We start from the raw sequence: 20629 nt of genomic DNA, 5'->3' as shown, positions 1-20629 counted from the left end.
CTGGGTGACAGAGTGAGACTCTGTCTCAAAAAAAAAAAAAAAAAGGAAAAGAAAAAAGAAAGAAATTCAATTTATTATATTATTATGGAATAACAATTACTTTATATGCATAAATCTATTTATAATTTGTAATATAAACAAGAATTTGGTCAGGCAGGATGCTTTGATTATAGTAATAGAAACAAAGGTCTTTCTAGTTTATGCCAAAAGGGGGATTTCTTATAAAATTACAAGGATACCTTAACAAAGCAAAGAACAACAGCTGAAGCGAGGCCTTAGAGACTGTGGCCAGTAATACAAATCGAATCTTGCTAGCTTAAGCAAAAAGGAGATTTTATAATTAGGATACAAGAATACCCTACCAAGCCAAGAGTAGGCATTAGAGCCATACTTCATGAAGGGCTGGGACAAGGGAAGAGAGCATTGTTAGAAAGTCAGAAATCACACTCTTCTAATCTCTCGTCTCCAGTTTTCACTTTGCAAATGTTTCATTGCCCCCTCACTGCATATTTGGTGTTTTTGTTTTTTTTTCCTTCCTAAGCCACATGGTAGGAATGGCAACCCATAACTCCCCAGTTTGTATTTCCTCTATTCCAGAGAAGAGTCAGATGAAAGCCAGAATCTCTTACCTCCAACCCCAAATTCCTAGGGAAGTTTTAGGACATCATCAAAATTAGAAATAACTCCCCTCTCTGGGATTGGAAGTAAAACAGAAGTTTCAGGACACCAAGAGACAGAGGACAATTACAATTTTTGTTTTTACTGCCTCTTATAGAGCTTGAACTTACTTAGATTTAGGTGAGGATAGCTGTAGATGTGCTGGAACCCACAGCACACTGTGTGAAAATGACCAGGTGCTTCAAAAGAGAGAGCAGTTCTAACTCCTTTTACGATTGCCCTTGGAATAGGAATGACAGGCCTGGGTAATGCTATAAACGTATTTGAGGGAGAGTTCTTTGCATTTATAGTAGGAGGTAGGATTTATCTCTCAGGAAGGTATGAATAGGTCTTAGTATGGGTAATTTAAGCACAAAAGCTAATATGCTTGTTAATGAGTCATTTTTTCCCAAGGGGAAGAAAAATATTAATTACATGGAGAATGTTTAGGAAGAAAAAGAAAAGAAAAGATTACATAGTAAGTGTCAGACATCCCTCACAACTGTAAATAGAAATTTGACCAAGGGTCTTATAGACTGGAGAGAAACTCTAAATCATCTAGCATGAGTCAGGTGCCTGTAAGCATTTTTATCATAGCAGGGTGAGGGTGAGGAACATTCTGAGAAATAGAGATAGGAAAGGAAAAAGAAAATTATTTTCTGAATTCTTTTTTTTTTTTTTTTTTGAGGCAGTGTCTTACTTTGTTGCCCAGGCTGCTGGAGTGCAGTGGCATATTCTCCACTCATTGCAGCCTCAACCTTCAAGGGGTCAAATGGTCCTCCCACCTTAGCCTCCCAAGTAGCTGGGACTACAGGCATGTGCAACCACACCAGGCTAATTTTTGCATTTTCTGAAGAGACAGGGTCTCACTATGTTGTCCAGTCTGGTCTCAAAGTCCTGGGCTCAAGCAATCTGCCCACCTCAGCCTCCTAAACTGCTGGGACTACAGGCATGAGCCACTGTGCCTGGTCTATTTTCTGGATTCAGTATTTCAAGCTATCTTACAGGAGCAAAATTATACTGCTTACTAAAAGCATAACATGGTAATATTTGAATTATAAGTAATTTATGTGTTTTAAATTCAGAAAAACTAATATATTCCACCCAGCCCTACCCACATCGAAATAAAACTGAAAACATCAAAAGTATAAGGAAGTGCTGTGGATATTTTATTCAAAAATATATATTTTTTCTGGCCAGGCGTGGTGGCTCATGCCTGTAATCCCAGCACTTTGGGAGGCCGAGGCAGGTGAATCACTTGAGGTCAGGAGTTCTAGACTAGCCTGGCCAACATGGTGAAACCTCATCTCTACTAAAAATACAAAAATCAGCTGGGTGTCGTGGTAGGCGCCTGTAATCCCAGCTACTCAGGAGGCTGAAGCAGGAGAATTGCTTGAACCCTGGAAGCAGAGGTTGCAGATCACGCCACTGCACTCTAGCCTGGGCAATAGAGCGAGACTCAGTCTCAAAGAAAAAAATATATATTATTTTTGTGCTGAAAAATTTTAAATATTTTTCTCCTATTTGTTGACATACACTCATTTTACTTAATACGTCTTTGGATGAGAGTTAAGCTTAATGTTCATGACATCACTCTAGTTCTTCCTTATTTTGTTTCTAGAAATAAGAACCAGTAAGGGAAGTAGAGCCACTCTATTGTAAAGAAGAAAAAAAGTAATATTAGTATGGACATGTTAAGAGACTCAGAAGCTGATAATTCAGTTTCAACTTTACCCGATTTCAGTGTATACAAGGTTTCAAAAGAAAAATGTCATTCCGTATTATGTGGAAAGTTTTGTATTTCAACCTCTGTGTTTCTTCATGAACATTTTCCCTTAATGTGGTCATCTTTTTGATGATCATAAAGTGTCATTCAGTACATTTTCAGCACCCTCTTCTAATGAAATGGTTGACAAGTATGCAAATACTTTTTCCATTAGAGGTTCCCCGAGAGAAGGCATTGGAGAGTTCCTTTTCACTAGAGAATCATCAGAAAACCAGTCATCAGCTGCTTCTACACTTCGGCTGTAATAAGACTCAGATGGCAATGTTGATAAGCTTAATGTAACATTGCTGCGATTTGTTGCGGAGCTGGTCTCTGAGGGATCACAAATGACACTTTTTGTTGCAAGGCGGGATTCATCTTTAGAATGGTCTTTAATTGCTGTAAAAACATAGATTTACTATGAATATTATATATTCATGAGCCAACTCTTAATTATAAGGACAATGTCAGAATGGGCAGGATAATGCTATAAAGAAATAGTTGCTATCATCATCCACACAGTGTTATATGTAATTAGGAATTAGCAATATTTTCATGATAATCAAGAATAGAAAAGACTATTCTAAATGAAATCAACCTGCTTAAACAGAAAAAGACTAATTAGGCTAGAAATGTTTCAAAATGTTCCTTAAAATCAGAAAAGACTGATTGCCTTGTTTTAAAAATAAATTTTAACAATACTGGTATAATTAATAAACTATCATTTCTTGCTTACTCAATCTGTGTAAATATTGCATTACAAATTCAACTTTCTGAGAAAGAAATAATTATTTATGATATTAGAAATAACTACTACAGTAATCTTTAAAACTCAAAACCAAGCAAAAACCATTGGTAAGATACATGGTTTCTACTTGGAGCAAAGGATTTTATAACTAATTTGTTTCATTTTAAAATAAGGACAACTCAACATCAAAAAAGAAAAGTACATGCCTCCTTAGGCATGTATTAGAAAATACTTGGTCTGCATTGGGAAGGGTGTATGAATTGGCTTTATACCAATAATAGTAACAAACCTTCCTGTAGAGACTTTCAATTTACAAAGCATTTTGATATACTTCTATGTCTTATTTATACTCTTAATAATTCTTCAAGGTAGTTACTGTTAGCACCACTTCATGAAAATAATAAACAGACTTAGATAAGTGACCCATTACAGATCAGATACAAAATAGATTTTAGCCTAGATTCTCATTCTTTGTCTCATGCTTTTCCCATTATAATATTTAGGCTGCACATTTGCCATTAAGACATGCTGTTTTAGAAAATACAATATCTATAAAATATTCTATAATACCTTTTATAACACTTCACATATTAACTTTTCTTTTTAAAAAACTTCTGTATAAGGCCATTCTTGCAAACATATCTTTTTTTTTTTCTTTGAGACAGAGTCTTGCTCTGTCACCCAGGCTGGAGTGCATTGGCATAGTCTTGACTCACTGCAACCTCCGCCTCCCAGGTTCAAGCGATTCTCCTGACCCAGCCTCCCAAGTAGCTGGGATTACAGGCCTGCACCACCACACCCAGCTAATTTTTGTACTTTTAGTAGAGGCAGAGTTTCACCGTATTGGCCAGGCTGGTCTTGAACTCCTGGCCTTAAGTGATCTGCCCACCTCGGCCTCCCAAAGTGCCGGGATTACAGGCATGAGCCACCACGCCTGGTCTAAACATATTAACTTTTGTATTTTCTACATTTTTAAAGCTCTGTAAAATATCTTGTTATCTTTTATATTCAGCATCTCTAAACTTATGTAGGAGGTAATGTTTTGAGGTACTAAGATGTGATATGCAATATCTTTTTATCCTCAAGCATTACTGATAGACATTGACTATGGTAACTTTGGGTACAAATAAGAGATAAAAATTAAAACCTCACATTTTAGTTTAAGATATGATACTGCAAGTTTCATTTTTTCTAAAAAAGTTATGCCCTTTTACATAATAATAATGCTTCCCTTACATTTCATACCATTAAGATACTTAAATGACGTTTAGGATAACCTCTTGATTCTTCAAGATGTGAATTGCTAAAGTTCATTAAGATTTCTTCTAATAAATTATTGAGAAAAAATACCTTTTATATGTGCTGCTTCCTTTTTTCTTTGCTCCTCCTACATTAAAAAAAGTTATTTGTATTTTAAAATCAGAGTAGTTTTTATATAACTTCTTTCATATATTTTATATAAGAGTAACACATTTTGACATTATAATTTTTTAACGGAAAATGTTTCTTTCCACACTAAGAATTTCTTTCCCCAAAATATATTGAGAGAAAAGAAAAAGTTGAAGTATCATCTGAAATGAATTTGGATTGGTCCAAAGAGGCGGTCTTCAGGATAAGGAATAACAGTTCAAATAGGATTCGTTCTCTCCATCCTCAGCAACTTGGTCAGAACTAGAGGAGGCTAAAAAATAATTAGAATCCCTAGACTTGTTTAATGAACTAACAGCAATAATAACAAAAAAGTGAATTCTGGTTGAAGATCTTTATAGAAATAGGAATATTATTTTTATTTTTTTAGAGACAGAGACTTGCTCTGTCACCCAGTCTGGAGTGCAGTGGCATGATCATAGCTCACTGCAGCCTCGAACTCCTGGGCTCAAGCGATCTTCCTGTCACAGCCTCCTGAGTAGCTGGACTACAGGTGCGCGCCACCATGCCTGGCTTGGGAATATTTTTTTTATCACAAATAAAACATTGTTTAAACAATATATTCCAGATATGTTCTGGGAATTGTAGTGGTGTAGTAGTTCTCAAACTTTAGGGCATTAGAATTACCTGATGTGCATATTAAAATTCTGATTCTTGATTATAATATCAGACTCTTCTGAAACAGATTCTCTAGAAATGGGGTTGGGAATATGCATTGTAACACATTCTGCAAGTGATTCTAATTCAGGTTTTTCTTAGATCACTAGATAAACAATAGGCTAAAGCATAGAGCGTCTGGGATGGAGTGAGTGAAGATGAAGCTGGAGACACTTCATGTCTTATGTTGTGGGAGAAAATGTGTCAGTGCTCTGTGCTGATCTGCATTTGCCTGTCTCCCAAAAAAGCTTATTTGGGATACTTATATTCATTTTATTAGAATAAACCTCTTTTTTTTTTTTTTTGAGACAGGGTCTCATTCTGTCACCCAGGCTGGGGTGCAGTGGCATGATCACAGCTCACTGCAGCCTCAAGTTCCTGGGCCCAAGTGATCTTCCTGCCTCAGCCTCCTGAGTAGCTGGAACAACAGGTGCATGCCCACCATGTCTGGTTAATTTTTTAAATTTTTTGTACAGGTGGGGTCTCACTTTGTTGCCCAGGCTGGTCTCAAACTCCTAGCTCAAGTGATTCTCCCACCGTAGCCTCCCAAAGTGCTGGGAATTACAGGCATGAGCCGCTGCACCCAACCAGCACTTTTTACAAAGCCAACTTTAATTCTTTGTCACTTTCACCTTTTATTAACAAATGCCAGTATGGGCTTCCTGACCTTACCTTGTCTAGATTTAAGACCAATTCATTCTGTGACTCCTGTATAAATTACTTTAGAATATTCCTTCTCAGAGTTTGATGTGCTGACAGATTACCCTGGGAGCTTGTTAAAATGCAGATTCTGACTCGGTAGGTCTGGGTTGGGGTGTAAGAGTCTGCACTTCCAATAGGCTCACCTAGGTAATGTTGATATTGCTGATCTGGGAACCAAAGACTAGGGCCCTAGACTGATTAAAATTCTACCCAAAATAAGGGAATGACAAATGGGCATTCTTATATACTGCTACATGTACACAGGTAGAATTTTTTCTAGTGAAACTTAATAAACCCACTTCTAGAAATTTATTATGCCAAGTAAATAATTTAGGTTTTGTATAAACATTCAGCTACCAGAATATTCACCCAACACTGTTTTTTAAAACCTGCAATTTCAAATCCCAAGCATATGGCTGGGTGCAGTGGCTCACGCCTGTAATCCTAGCACTTTGGGAGGCCATGATGGGTGGATCCCTTGAGCCCAGGAGTTAGAGACCAGCCTGGGCAACATAATAAAACCCCATCTCTACAAAAATACAAAAATTAGCCGGGCATGATGGTGCGTGCCTGTAGAGCCAGCTACTCTGGGGGTTGAGGCGCAAGGATCTCTTGAGCCCAGAAAGTCATGCCTGCAGTGAGCCATGATCGTGCCACTACATTCCAGCCTGGGTGACAAAGTAGGGCCTTGTCTCAAAATAATTAATTAATTAATTAATTATTAAAAAATCCCAACAGTAAGGAAATAGCTAAATGCATTATGATACATAGATATTAATACAATGTATATTCTTTCAACTGTTAAAAATGATGCTATATATCAGTAGTTATGAAAAAATTCAGAAAATGGTGGGAATGTATCAAAAAGACAGAAGAACAATCTTGAAGCCGTACCTACTAACTAGATTTGGGAAAATTTGGGCATCTAAATAATAGTAGTGATGGATTATAATCTACTGAATGAAATAGAAATCCACAAATCCATAGTGGTAATAAAACAACAGAGAAGGGACAGCTGCTTCCTTACATTCACAGAATGCTAAATGACAATTGTGGATGGGAATGGCAGAGCTGGAAAATCACCATTTTGCTACAGTTTAGTTAAGATTTACTCAGGCACAAATAATTTTTATAGCTAGAGAGTAAAGTTTGACAAAGAGAAGGATATCTGTGTGGTTTCAAAGTGTCTTCACACAGGTCATTTATTTATCGCAAAGGTAAAAAATAGGAATAATACAGTGTGGCAAAAACAAAAAACAAACATCTTGATTGTGCGATCAATCTATAATCTCTAATTAATAATACTCAGGAGTGAGGCTGGCACGGTGGCTCACACCTGTAATCCTAGTACTTTGGGAGGCTGAGGCAGGTGGATTACCTGAGGCCAGGAGTTTTGAGACCAGCCTGGCCAACACGGTGAAGCCCCATCTCTACTAAAAATACAAAAATTAGCCAGGCATGATGGTGCACACCTGTAATCCCAGCTACTTGGGAGGCTGAGGCGTGAGAATCTGGGAGGTGGAGGTTGCAGTGAGCCAAGATTGTACCATGCCACTCTAGCCTGGGCCGCAGAGTGACTCTGCCTAAAAACAAAAATAAAAAAACAAAAAATAATAGCAGGAGTGAACCAGAGAATATCACTATAGCTACCAGGTACATTAAATAAATAATAAGGGCATATTATGAACAACTTTATACCAATAAATTAGACAACTTAGATGGTGTGGAAAATCCCTTGAAAGGCACAAATTACCAAAACTCATTCAAGGAGAGACAGTAACATGAATAGCCCTACATCTACCAAAGAAATTGAATTCATAGCTAAAAACTGTTCCACAGTGGAAACTCTAGATGACTTCACTAGTGAATTATACCAACCATTTGATGAATAATTTATACCAATTCTATAGACAATTGAAAAAGGCAAAAATCCACAGATAAACACTGTATGCCTTCAGATGTGATAAACTAAATCTGATCACAAGGAAAAGCCAAATTGAGGAGCCACCTATTATGTATAAAATAACTGTTGTGGATTGTTCAAAAATGCCAATATCATGAAAGACAAAGAAAGGCTGAGGAATTGTCCCTAAATAAGGAAGACTGAAGAGACATGACAACTAAATGCAAATGTGATTCTGGGCTGGATCCTGTACTAAAGGGAAACAATTCTGTAAAGGACATGATTGGGATAACAGACAAAAATGGAATATGGATTTTAGATTTTATGAAAACATTGAATCAATATTAAATTTCCCCAATTTGAAAACTAAGCTACAAAAATATAAGAGCGTATTTGGGCTGGGCGCAGTGGCTCACACCTGTAATCCCGCACTTGCACTTTGGGAGGCTGAAGCAGGCAGATCACTTGAGGTCTGGAGTTCGAGACCAGACTGGCCAACATGGTGAAACCCTGTCTCTACTAAAAATACAAAAATTAGCTGGGCGTGGTGGCACATGCCTGTAATCACAGCTACTTCAGAGGCTGAGGCAGGAGAATCGCTTGAACCCGGGAGGCGGAGGTTGCAGTGAGCCTAGATTGCGCCACTGCACTCCAGCCTGGGCAACAGAGAGATACTCCGTTTCAAAAGAAAAAAAAATTATATATATATATGAGAGTATTTGAATCAATATTAAATTTCCCTAATTTGAAAACTAAGCTATAATAATATGAGACAGTGTCTTCATTCTTAGTATGTACACTGAAGTATTAAGGAGTGAAGGAAAAGAATATGCATTCTACTTTCAAGTGGTTCAGAAAAAATAAAGATACACACACATACACCCATTTGACACAGTTCATAACTCCCACCTCTTAAACACCTTCTTCACTAGGCTTTTGGGACACCTCTTGGTTCTCTTTCTACCACACTGACTAGTGCTCAACCTCTAAAGTTTGGAGTACTTCAGGGCTAATTACAAGTACTTGATTTTTTTTTTTTTTAAGATGGGGTTTCACTGTCTCGTCCAGGCTGGAATGCAGTGGTGCAATCACGGGCTCATGGCAGCCTCAACCTCCTATGCTTAAGCTGATCCTCCCACCTCAGCCTCCCAAGTGGCTAGAACCATAGGCATGTGCCTCCACACTCAGCTAATTTTTTTTGGAGGTGTAGAGATGGAGTCTGTCTGTGTTGCCAAGGCTAGTCTTTAACTCTTGGGCTTAAGTGATCCTGCTGTTTTGGCCTCCCAAAGTACGAGGGTTATAGACATGAGCCACCATCCCTGGCCTTATCTCTTCTTAATATCACTGTACACGTCTGTTGAACATAGCAAAACTTCAGTAGAGTTCTTCCCATTTCTCTAGTTTTCTAGAGGAAAATTTATTTCCTTTAAATATTTGTGTTCTCTTCTCCATTTCTCCTTACTGAGATACAATAATTTACTTTGGGTGAGTCTGATCACTGATTCCTTTGAATTGGATGGGGCTAACCTATCAAAAGTCTGAGCTCAGAAATAATGCAACTAGAGCAGAAATCAATAAAACAGAAAACAACAAAGAAAATCAATAAAACAAGTATATAGTTCTTTGAAAATATTAATAAAATTGATCAAACTCTAGCCAGAACAATTAGGGGGGAAAAAGGGAGAAAACACAAATAAATATCAGAAGTGAGCAAGAGAATATCACTACAGGTACCAGATACATTAAATAAGTAATAAAGGAATATCATGAACAACTTTATGCCAATAATTAGACAACTTAGATGAAGTGGAAAATCCCTTGAAAGGCACAAATTACCAAAACTCATTCAAGGAGAGATAGTAACATGAATAGCCCTAGGTCTACCAAAGAATTTGCATTCATGGCTAAAAACTGTTCCATAAAGGACACTCTAGATGACTAGTGAATTATACCAACCATGTGGAGAATAAATGATACCAGTTCCACACAATTGAAAAAGGCAAAAATCCACAGATGCAAAGAGCCAAACAAATCACAACCAACATTAAACATAAATAAAGCAATCTAAATCTAAGATACACATTAGAAAAACTGAACAAAAATGAACTATAATTAGACTGCTAGTATTATTTCAGTGGCAACGATGAAAGCCAGAAGGCATATTTTCCCTCTACTAAAAGAAAAGGAGTGTCAACCTAGAATCCATTGAAAGAAGGAGAATAAAAAAGGTCATTTTCAGATGACCAAAACCAAGTGAGTTTGGAAACAAAAGATACCTGCTAAAATAAATTCTGAAGGATGTAAGTTGCACAAAAAGAAAAGTCATCCCAGAATAACAGTTTTGATGTTGAAGGCATGAAAGACAATGAAAGTGATCAAGTTGTTGGTAAATCTAAGTAAACATTGACTGTATGGTACCTGTATGTAGAAGAGCGCGTTACTGCTGCTAATTATTTGCCATTCTCAGTGAGCTAATTATACTTTTTTTGTATCACTGACATCAAGCTTGACTAAGAATTTACTTTGGCCAATAAAATATGAGCAGAAGTGACTAGATAGAAGCTTTAAGGGCCAACACTGTGGTTCCACATCTCTCTTCTGTCACAAGGAAAGGATGTTCTAGGATAGAGACTATCCCTTCAGCTTGGATACCAGAATGAAAAGAACATGCCAAATAGAGCCAATGCTGACCCACAGATGATATGTAATGTGAGAAATAAACCTTTGTTGTTATAACACACTAAGAGTTTGGGTTTGTGTGTTACTGAAGTGTTACTGAGAAAAATACAAAAATGATGATAATGGTTTGTACAAGTTTTAAAAAAATAATGAAAATCTAAGACAACAATAGCAACTCTAGGGGGCACCATTTATATTGTATTTCACCCAAATAATTATCCTTGTCACACAACACTGTGAAATAATAGATTTAATAGTTAAATATTTTCCTGCAAGGGCAGTTTAAATCCAAGACTATTTGAGCCTAACAGACATTCAAAAACAAATAGTTACTCTTTTACAAACTATTCAGAGTATAGAAAAAGAAGAAACCCTCCCCAATCATTTTATGAGCCTAGCATAACCTTGCTACAAAGGTCTGACAGCACAATATAGGAAAGAAGATTTGGCCAGCTGCAGTAACTCATGTCTATAATTCTAGTGCTTTGGGGAGGCCAAGGTGGGAGGGTTATTTGAGGCCAAGCGTTTGAGACCAGCTTAGCCAACATGGTGAAAGCCCGTCTCTACTAAAAATACGAAAATTAGCCAGGTGTGGTGGTGAGCACCTGCAATTCCAGCTATTCGGGAGGCTGAGGTGGGAGTATCTCTTGAGCCCAGGAGTTCGAGGTTATAGTGAGCTATAATCATACCATTCCACGGTAACCTGGTTGGCAACAGTGAGTCTCTGTCTCTGGGAAAAAAAGGAAAAAAAAAAAAAAAAAAGAAAGAAAGGAAATTTGAGGCTGATTTCATTCATTTACAGACATGTAAAAAAGTAAGTAAAATATTATCAAATCAAATCATCCACATGTAAAAGAAAAGACATCATGGCCTGAGCACAGTGGATCATGCCTGTAATCCCAGCACTTTGGGAGGCCGAGACAGGCGGACCACTTGAGATCAGGAGTTCGAGATCAGCCTGGCCAACATGGTGAAACCCCATCTCTGCTAAAAATACAAAAATTAGCTGGGCATGGGGGCGCACACCTGTAATCCCAGCTGCTTGGGAGGCTGGGACAGGAGACTTGTTTGAACCTGGGAGGAGGAGGTTGCAGTGAGCCGAGATTGCACCACTGCCTGGGCGATAGAGCAAGACTCTGTCTTAAAAAAATAAAATTCTGGGCCGGCATGGTAGCTCATGCCTGTAATCCCAGCACTTTGGGAGGTGGAGGCAGGCGGATTGCGAAGTCAGGAGATTGAAAGCATCCTAGCTAATATGGTGAAACCCCATCTCTACCAACAATACAAAAAATTAGCCGGGCGTGATGACGGGCGCCTGTAGTCCCAGCTACTCGGGAGGCTGAGGCAGGAGACTGGCATGAACCCGGGAGGCAGAGCTTGCAGTGAGCCGAGATCGCAGCACTGCACTCCAGCCTAGGTGACAGAGTGAGACTCCGTCTCAAACAAACAAACAAACAAACTCTGAAGATGAATGGTGATGATGGTTGCACAACGTGAATGCACTTAATGCCACTGAATTGTACACTTCAAAATGGTTAAAATAGTAAATTTTGTTATGTGTATTTTATTACAATTTTTAAAATAAAAATAAGTAATGTACAAATATAAATAAGATTTCTTTTTGATTTAAATATATATATTTTTTAACTTTTAGGTTCAGGGGTACATGTGCAGGTTTGTTACACAGGTAAACCTGTGTCATGGGGGGTTTGTTGTACAGATTATTTCATCACCCAGGTATTAAGCCTAGTACCCATTAGTTATTTCGTCCTGATTCTCTCCCTTCTCCCACCCTCCACCTTCTTATAGGCCCCAGTGTGTGTTGTTCCCCTCTATGTGTCCATGTGTTTTCAACATTTGGCTCTCACATATAAATGAGAACATGCAGTATTTGGTTTTCTGTTCCTGCATTAGTTTGCTGAAGATAATGACCTCCAGTTCCATCCATGTTCCTGCAATGGGTATGATCTCATTCTTTTTTATTCCATAATGTATATGTACCATATCTTCTTTATCCAGTCTACTACTGATGGGCATTTAGGTTGATTCCATGTCTTTGCTATAGTGAATAATGCTGCAGTGAACATACACATGCATGTGTCTTTATAATCAAACAATTTATATTCCTTTGGGTAATGGCCAGTAATGGGATTGCGGGGTCAAATGGTATTTCTGTTTTTAAGAATTGAGGAATTGCCACACTGTCTTCCACAATGATTGAACTCATTTGCACTCTCATAACAGTGTGTAAGAATTCCTTTTTCTCTGTAGCATCACCAGCATGTTTTAAAATTTTTTTATTATTTTTTATTTTTTTGAGACAGAGTCTCTGTCGCCCAGGCTGGAGTGCAGTGGCATGATCTCAGCTCACTGCAACCACTGCCTCTTGGGTTCAAGTGATTATCCTGCCTCAGCCTCCCAAGTAGCTGGAATTACATGCGTGTACCACCACACCCAGCTAAGTTTTGTATTTTTTAGTAGAGATGGTGTTTCGTCTTGTTGGCCAGGCTGGTCTCTAACTCCTGGCCTCAAGTGATCCACCTGCCTCAGCCTCCCAAAGTGCTGGGATTACAGGCATGAGCCACCATGTCTAGCCTTGACTTTTTAGTAATAGCCATTTTGACTGGTGAGATGGTATCTCATTGTGGTTTTGATTTGCATTTCTCTAATAATCAGTGATATTGAGCTTTTTTTCAAATGATTCTTGGCCACAGGTATGTCTTCTTTTGAAAAGTGTCTGTTCATGTCATTTGCTCACTTTTTAATGGGGTTGCTTGTTTTTTTCTTGTAAATTTGTTTAAGTTCCGGATAGATGCTGGATATTAGACCATTGTCAGATGCATGGTTTGCAAACATTTTCTCCCATTTATAGGTTGTCTGTTCACTCTGTTGATAATTTCCTTTGCTGTGAATAAGCTCTTTGGTTCAATTAGATACCATTTGTCAATTTTTGCTTTTGTTGCAATTGCTATTGGCATCTTCATCATGAAATCTTTGCCCATTTCTATGTCCAGAATGGTATTGCCTAGGTGGTCTTCCAGGGTTTTTACACATTTGGGTTTTATTTACATTTAAGTCTTTAATCCATCTTGAGTTAATTTTTGTATATGGTATAAGGAAGGGGTCCAGTTTCAGTCTTCTGCATGTGGCTAGCCAGTTATCCCAGCACCATTTGTTGAATAGAGAATCCTTCCCCCATTGCTTGTTTTTGTCAGATTTGTCAAAGATCAGATCATTGTAGGTGTGTGGCCTTACTTCTGGGTTCTGGGTTCTGTGTCCTGTTCCATTGGTCTATGTGTCTGTTTTTGTACCAGTACCATGCTGTTTTGGTTACTGTAACTCTACAGTATAGTTTGAAGTGGAGTAGTGTGATGCTTCCAGCTTTGTTCTTTTTGCTTAGGATTTCCTTGGCTACTCAGGCTCTTTTTTGTTCCAGTGAGCTCAGATCACGCCACTGCACTCCAGCCTGGGTGACAGAGCAAGACTCCATCTCAAAAAAAATCAAAATCAAAATAGAAATAATAAAATAAAATGGTTTTTTTTCTAGTTTTATGAAGAATGTCAGTGGTAGTTTAATAGGAATAGCATTGAATCTATAAATTGTTTTGGGCAGTATGGCCATTTAAACAATATTGATTCTTCCTATCCATGAGCATGGAAGGTTTTTCCATTTGCTTGTGTCATCTCTGATTTCTTTGAGCAGTGTTTTGTAGTTCTTCTTGTAGAGTTATTTCACCTCTCTGATTAGCTGTATTCATAGGTATTTTATATGTTTTGTGGCAATTGTGAATGGGATTGCATTCCTGATTTGGTTCTCAACTTGACTGTTGTTGGTGTATAGGAATGTTGGTAATTTTTGCACATTGATATTGTATCCTGAGACTTTGCCAAAGTTGTTTATCAGCTTAAGGAGCTTTTGGGCTGAGACAATGGGATTTTCCAGATAGTGGATCATGTCATCTGCAAATAGGGATAGTTTGACTTCCTCTCTTCCTATTTGGATGCCCTTTATTTCTTTTTCTTGCCTGATTGCCCTAGCCAGGACTTCCTGTAATATGTTGAGTAGGAGTGGTGAGAGAGGGCATTCTTGTCTTGTGCCTGTTTTCAAGGGGAATGCTTCCAGCTTCTGCCCATTCAGTATGATGCTGGGTATGGGTTTGTCATAGATGGGTCTCATTATTTTGAGGTATGTTCCTTCAATACCTAGTTTATTAAGACTTTTTAACATGAAGTTGTGCTGAATTTTATTGAAAGGCTTTTCTGCATCTATTGAGATAATCATGTTTTGTTTTGTTTTGTTTTGTTTTGTTTTTGACAGAGTTTCACTCTCGTTGCCCAGGCTGGAGTGCAATGGTGTGATCTCGGCTCACCACAACCTCTGCCTCCCAGGTTCAAGTGATTCTCCTGCCTCAGCCTCCCGAGTAGCTGGGATTACAGGCATATGCCACCATGCCTGGCTAATTTTGTATTTTTAGTAGAGATGGGGTTTCTCCATGTTGGTCAGGCTGGTCTTGAACTTCCAACCTCAGGTTATCTGCCCTCCTTGGCCTCCCAAAGTGTTGAGATTACAGGTGTCAGCCACTGTGCCCAGTCCAATCATGTGGTTTTTTTCTTTAGTTCTGTTTATATGATGAATCACATTTATTGATTTATGTTGACCCAACCTTGCATCCCAGGAATAAAGCCCACTTGATCACAGTGAATAAGTTTTCTCATGTGCTGCTGGATTTGGTTTGCCAGTATTTTGTTGAGGATTTTTGCATCAGTGTTCATCAAAGATATAGGCCTGAAGTTTTCTTTTTGTTTTGTGTCTCTGCCAGGTTTTGGCATCAAGATGATGCTGGCCCCATAGAATGAGTTAGGGAGGAGTCCCTCCTCCTTAATTTTTTGGAATAGTTTTAAAAGGAATGGTACTAGCTCTTCTTTGCACATCTGGGAGAATTCAGCTATGAATCCATCTGGTCCTGGATTTTTTTTCTGGTTGGTAGCCTGTTTATCACTGACTGAATCTCACAACTTATTATTGGTCTGTTCAGTGATTAAATTTCTTCTTGGTTGTCTTAGGAAGGTGTATGTATCCAGGAATTTATCCATTTCTTCTAGATTTTCTAGTTATGTGCATAGAGGTGTCCATAATATTCTCTGATGGTTATTTGTATTTCTATGGGTCACTGGTAATACCCCCCTTGTCATTTATGGTTGTATTTATTTGAACAATCTCTTTTTTTCTCTACTAGTCTAGCTAGCAGACTATTTTATTATTTTTTTCAGAAAACCAACTCCTGGATTCATTGATCTTTTGAATTTTGTGTGTGTGTGTGTGTGTGTGTGTGTGTGTGTGTGTGTCTCATTCTCTTTCAGTTCAGCTCTGATTTTGGTTCTTTCTTGTCTTCTGCTAGCTTTGGGATTTGTTTGCTCTTGGTTCTCTAGTTCTTTGAGTTTGATGTTAGGTTGTTAACTTCATATTTTTCTAACTTGCTGATGTGGGCGTTTAGTGCTATAAGTTTCCCTTTTAATACTGCCTTAGCTATGTCCCAGAGATTCTGGTATGTTGCACCTTTGATCTCATTAGTTTCAAAGAACTTCTTGATTTCTGCCTTAATTTCATTGTTTACCCAAAAGACATTCAGGAGCAGTTTATTTAATTTCCATGTAATTATATAGTTTTGAGTGAATTTCTTAGTCTGTTTCTAATTTGATTGTGTTTTGGTCTGAGAGATAGATTGTTAGGATTTCTGTTCTTTTGCATTTGCTGAGGAGTGTTCTACTTTTTTTTTTTTTTTTTTTTTTTTTAACAGAGTCTTGCTGTGTCATCCAGGCTGGAGTGCAGTGGTGCCATCTCAGCTCACTGCAACCTCTGACTCCCAGGTTCAAGTGATTCTTCTGCCTCAACCTCCTGAGTAGATGGGATTATAGGCACATGCCACCATGCCTGGCTAATTTTTGTATTTTTAGTCGAGACAGGGTTTCACCATGTTGGCCAGGCTGGTCTCAAACTGTCTGCTTTGGCCTCCCAAAGTGCTAGGATTACAGGCATGAGTGACTGTACCCAGCCAGAGTGTTTTACTTCTGATTATGTAATTGATTTTAGAATACGTGCCATGTGGCAATGAGAACAATGTATATTCTGTTGTTTTTGGGTGAAGAGTTCTGCAGATGTCTATCAAGTCCATTTGATTCAGTGCTGAGTTCAGGTCCTGAATGTCTTTGCTAATTTTCTGTCTCATTGATCTGTCAAATATTGTTAGTAGGGTGTAAAACTCTCCCACTACTATTGCGTGGGAGTCTAAGTCTCTTTGAAGGTGTGTCTAAGAACTTGCTTTATGAATCTGGATGCTCTTGTGTTGGGTGCATAGATATTTAGAATAGTTAGATCTTCTTGTTAAATTGAACCCTTTACTATTAAGTAATGCCTTTCTTTGTCTTTTTTAAACATTTGCTGGTTTGAAGTCTGTTTTGTCTGAAACTAGGATTACAACCCCTGCTTTTTCTGTTTTCCATTTGCTTGGTAGATTTTTCATCATTCTTTTATTTTGAGCCTATGTGTATCGTTGCATGTGAGACGGGTCTCTTGAAGACAGCATATCAATGGGTCTTGCTTCTTTTTTTTTTTTTCCAGCTTGCTACTGTGTCTTCTAATTAAGACATGTAACCCAGTTGCATTCAAGGTTAATATTGATATGTGTGGATTTGTCCTGTCATCACTATGTTAACTGGTTATTTTGCAGACTTGCTTACGTGGTTGCTTTATAGTGTCACTGGTCTGTATACTTCAGTGTTTTTGTAGTAGCTGGTAAGGGTCTTTCCTTTCCATATTTGGTGCTTCCTCCAGGAGTGTTTATAAGGCAGATATGGTGGTAACAAATTCTCTCAGAATTTGCTTGTCTGAAAAGGATCTTATTTCTCCTTTGCTCATGAAGCTTAATTTGGCCAGATATGAAATTCTGGGTTGGAATTTCTTGTCTTTGAGAATGCTGAATATTGGCTCCCAATCTCTTCTGACTTGTAGGGTTTCTTTTGAGAGGTCTGCAGTTAGTCTGATGGGCTTCCCTTTGTAGGTGGCCTGACCTTTCTCTCTAGCTGCCTTTAACATTTTTCTTTCATTTCGACCTTGGAGAATTCAATGATTATGTGTCTCGGGGATAATATTCTTGTGAAGTATCTTACTGGAGTTCTCTGTATTTCCCTGAAAGAGATGGATTATATCCTGAAATATATTTTCCACACTGGTTCCATTCTCCCCATCTCTTTTGGGGATACCAATGAATCATAAATTAGGTCTCTTTACATAATCCCATATTTCTCAGAAGTTTTATTCATTCTTTTTTCTCTATTCTTGTTGACTAATTTCAGAAAGCCCATCTTCAAGCTCTGAGATTCTTTCCTCTGCTTAGTCTATTCTGCTATTAATACTTGTGATTGCATTATGAAATTCATGTAGTGTGTTTTTCAGCTCTATCAGGTTTGTGAGGTTCTTCTTTATATTGGCTATTTTGTCTGTCAGCTCCTGCATCATTTTATCATGACTTTTAGCTTCCTTGCACTGGGTTTCAATGCACTTCTGTAGCTCAGTAATCTTCATTACTATTCATATTCTGAATTCTATTTCTGTCATCTCAGCCATCTCAGCCTGGTTCAGAACCTTTGCTGAAGAGGTGATATGGTCATTTGGAGGAAAGAAGGCTCTCTGGCTTTTTGAATTATCAGGGTTTTTGCACTGTGGGTTTATCTACCATCAATCTCTGAGGTTGCTGACCTGTGGATGTTTTCTTTTTCCCCTTCTCCTATTTGATGACCTTGAGGGTTTGATTGTGGTATAAGGTAGATTCAACTAACTGGCTTCATTTCTGGAATATTTTAAGGGGCCAATCCTCAGCTCCCAATTCCTAGACTGTGTGCTCTAACTCTAAGGGACTTGTACTGGGCCCCGACTTTGCTCTCTGGCTCAAGGTTGGGAATTCACTTTGCTGGGGGAACCGAGGTGCTCTTGGACCACTGGTCATTACACTCCAATGGGTGGTGTCAACCAAAGCATTTAGTAGTGTGGCAGCAGTGAGATCATTTCTATAAACTAGTCAGAAAATGACTATTTCTACAGGACAGCAATCCATGGCCAATCATTGTTTATTTTAGGTTTAAAAGTAGAAAGTTGTAAAAGACCATTGCTCTTACTCTAATGACACAAGCAATATGGATAAGCTTAACTATCTTTTTAAAAAATTTTTTCTTCCTTCCTTTCTCTCTCTTTCTCACTCTTTCTCTTTGCTAGAGATGATGTCTTGCTTTGTTGTCTAGGCTGGTCTCAGACTCCTGCGCTCAAATGATCTTCCCGCCTCAGCTTCTCACAGTGCTAGGATTACAGGTGTGAGCCACCAAGTCTGGCCAATAATCATCTTTTAAAAATAAAACAAAAAGCTAAACTCCAGAAAGTGACAAACCCTTCATAAGAGAGAAGACATCTACAGTAGCTCTTACCACTGACTAAAATGGAGAAAGGAGGAGGAGGAGGAACTGGCATAAATGAGAGAAGAATTGCAAAAGCAATTCACAGATGCAAAGCAAAGCAATTCAATGTGTTTACTTTTTCAACAAATAATACTGGAACAATTAGACATGGGTACTGCCAAAAATGAACCTTGACCTAAACCTCACACCTTATTCAAAACAATTAATGGTTGGACTTGGTGGCTTACACCTGTAATCCCAGCATTTTGGGAGGCCAAGGTGGGCAGATCACCTGAGGTCAGGAGTTTGAGACCAGCCTGACCAACATGGAGAAAGCCCTATCTCTACTAAAAATACAAAATTAGCCAGGCATGGTGGTGCATGCCTATAATCCCAGCTACTCAGGAGGCTGAGGCAGGAGAATCACTTGAACCTGGGAGGCGGAGGTTACAGTGAGCCAAGATAGCACCATTGCACTCCAGCCTGGGCGAGAAGAGTAAAACTCCGTTTCAAAAAAGAAAAAAAAATTAACTAAAAATGGACTAAACATAGAAATGTAAGATGTAAAACTATGATAGTCAAAATAATCTTGAAAAAGAACAAAACTGGAAGGCTCACACTTCCTGATATTAAAATTTACTACAAAGCTACAATAATCAAGACAGTATGATATTGGTATGAGACATATAAATCAATGACATAGAACTGAGAGTCCGGAAATAAACACTCACACTTGCAGTCAACTGATTTTCGATAAGTGTGCTGAGACAATGGAATGGGGAAAAAAGACTTTTCTCCAAATGGTGTTGGGACAATGAGATATCCATTGCAAGTGAATGAAGTTGGACACATATATCATACATGAAAACACGTATTTTTAAATGACTAAAATAATATAGATAGTATCAAATGCTGGCAAGGATGCTTAGAAACTGCATTCCTTGGAGCGTAGTGGCACACGTCTATAGTGTTAGCTACTCAGGGGACTGAAGTGGGAGGATCACTTGAGCCCAGGAGTGAAGAGTCTAGCCTGGGCAACATAGCAAGGCCCTTGTCTCTTTAAAAAAAAAGGAAAAAAGAAACTGGATCTCTCATACATTATTGTTGGAAATGTAAAATGGGACAGTTATTTTGGAATAAAGGCTGACAGTTTCTTAAAAAATTAAGTACATAGTGGTTTTTGTCTTTAGTTCTGTTTATATGATGAATAACATTTATTGATTTGTATAGGGTGAACCAACCTTGCATCCCAGGAATAAAGCCTACTTAATTGTGGTAAATAAACTTTCTCATGTGCTTCTGGATTTGGTTTGCCAGTATTTTGTTGAGGATTTTTGCATCAATGTTCATCAAAGATATAGGCCTGAAGTTTTCTTTTTGTTTTGTGTCTCTGCCAGGTTCTGGGTCTCACCATACGACCCAGAAACTGCATTCCTGGGCATTTATTCTAGAGAAATGAAAACTTCTCTCTACAGAAAAACCTGTACATGAATGTTTGTGGCACCTTTATTTGCCAGCTCCAAACTGGAAATATCTCAAATATCCCTCAATGCATAAATGATTAAACTCTGTGGTTTAATCATTAGCATAACACACAATGTTACACTACTCAGTCATGAAAAAGAACCAACTATTGATGCAGCAA

The 20629-nt window shown here is 38.2% G+C and overlaps 1 protein-coding gene across 3 annotated transcripts in view; it reads right to left on the bottom strand.

The window, feature by feature from the left end:
• Nucleotides 1-2374: 2374 nt before the first annotated feature.
• C1H1orf185 (chromosome 1 C1orf185 homolog) overlaps nt 2375-20629 on the bottom strand; it is a 62200-nt gene continuing 43945 nt past the window's right edge. For all 3 annotated transcript variants that reach the window (XM_009208420.4, XM_003891871.5, XM_009208437.3), the window contains exons 4-5: nt 4521-4557; nt 2375-2821 (exon numbers count right to left, since the gene is read on the bottom strand). In XM_009208420.4, the coding sequence (XP_009206684.1) occupies nt 2517-2821; nt 4521-4557 (342 nt within the window). In that variant the 3' untranslated portion in view covers nt 2375-2516. The remainder of the gene's footprint in view (nt 2822-4520; nt 4558-20629) is intronic.

This window comes from Papio anubis, chromosome 1 (assembly GCF_008728515.1).
Source record: "Papio anubis isolate 15944 chromosome 1, Panubis1.0, whole genome shotgun sequence".
Lineage (NCBI taxonomy): Eukaryota > Metazoa > Chordata > Mammalia > Primates > Cercopithecidae > Papio > Papio anubis.
The sequence above is the reverse complement of the archived record's forward strand: the minus strand, read 5'-3'. Positions and strand labels throughout refer to the sequence as shown.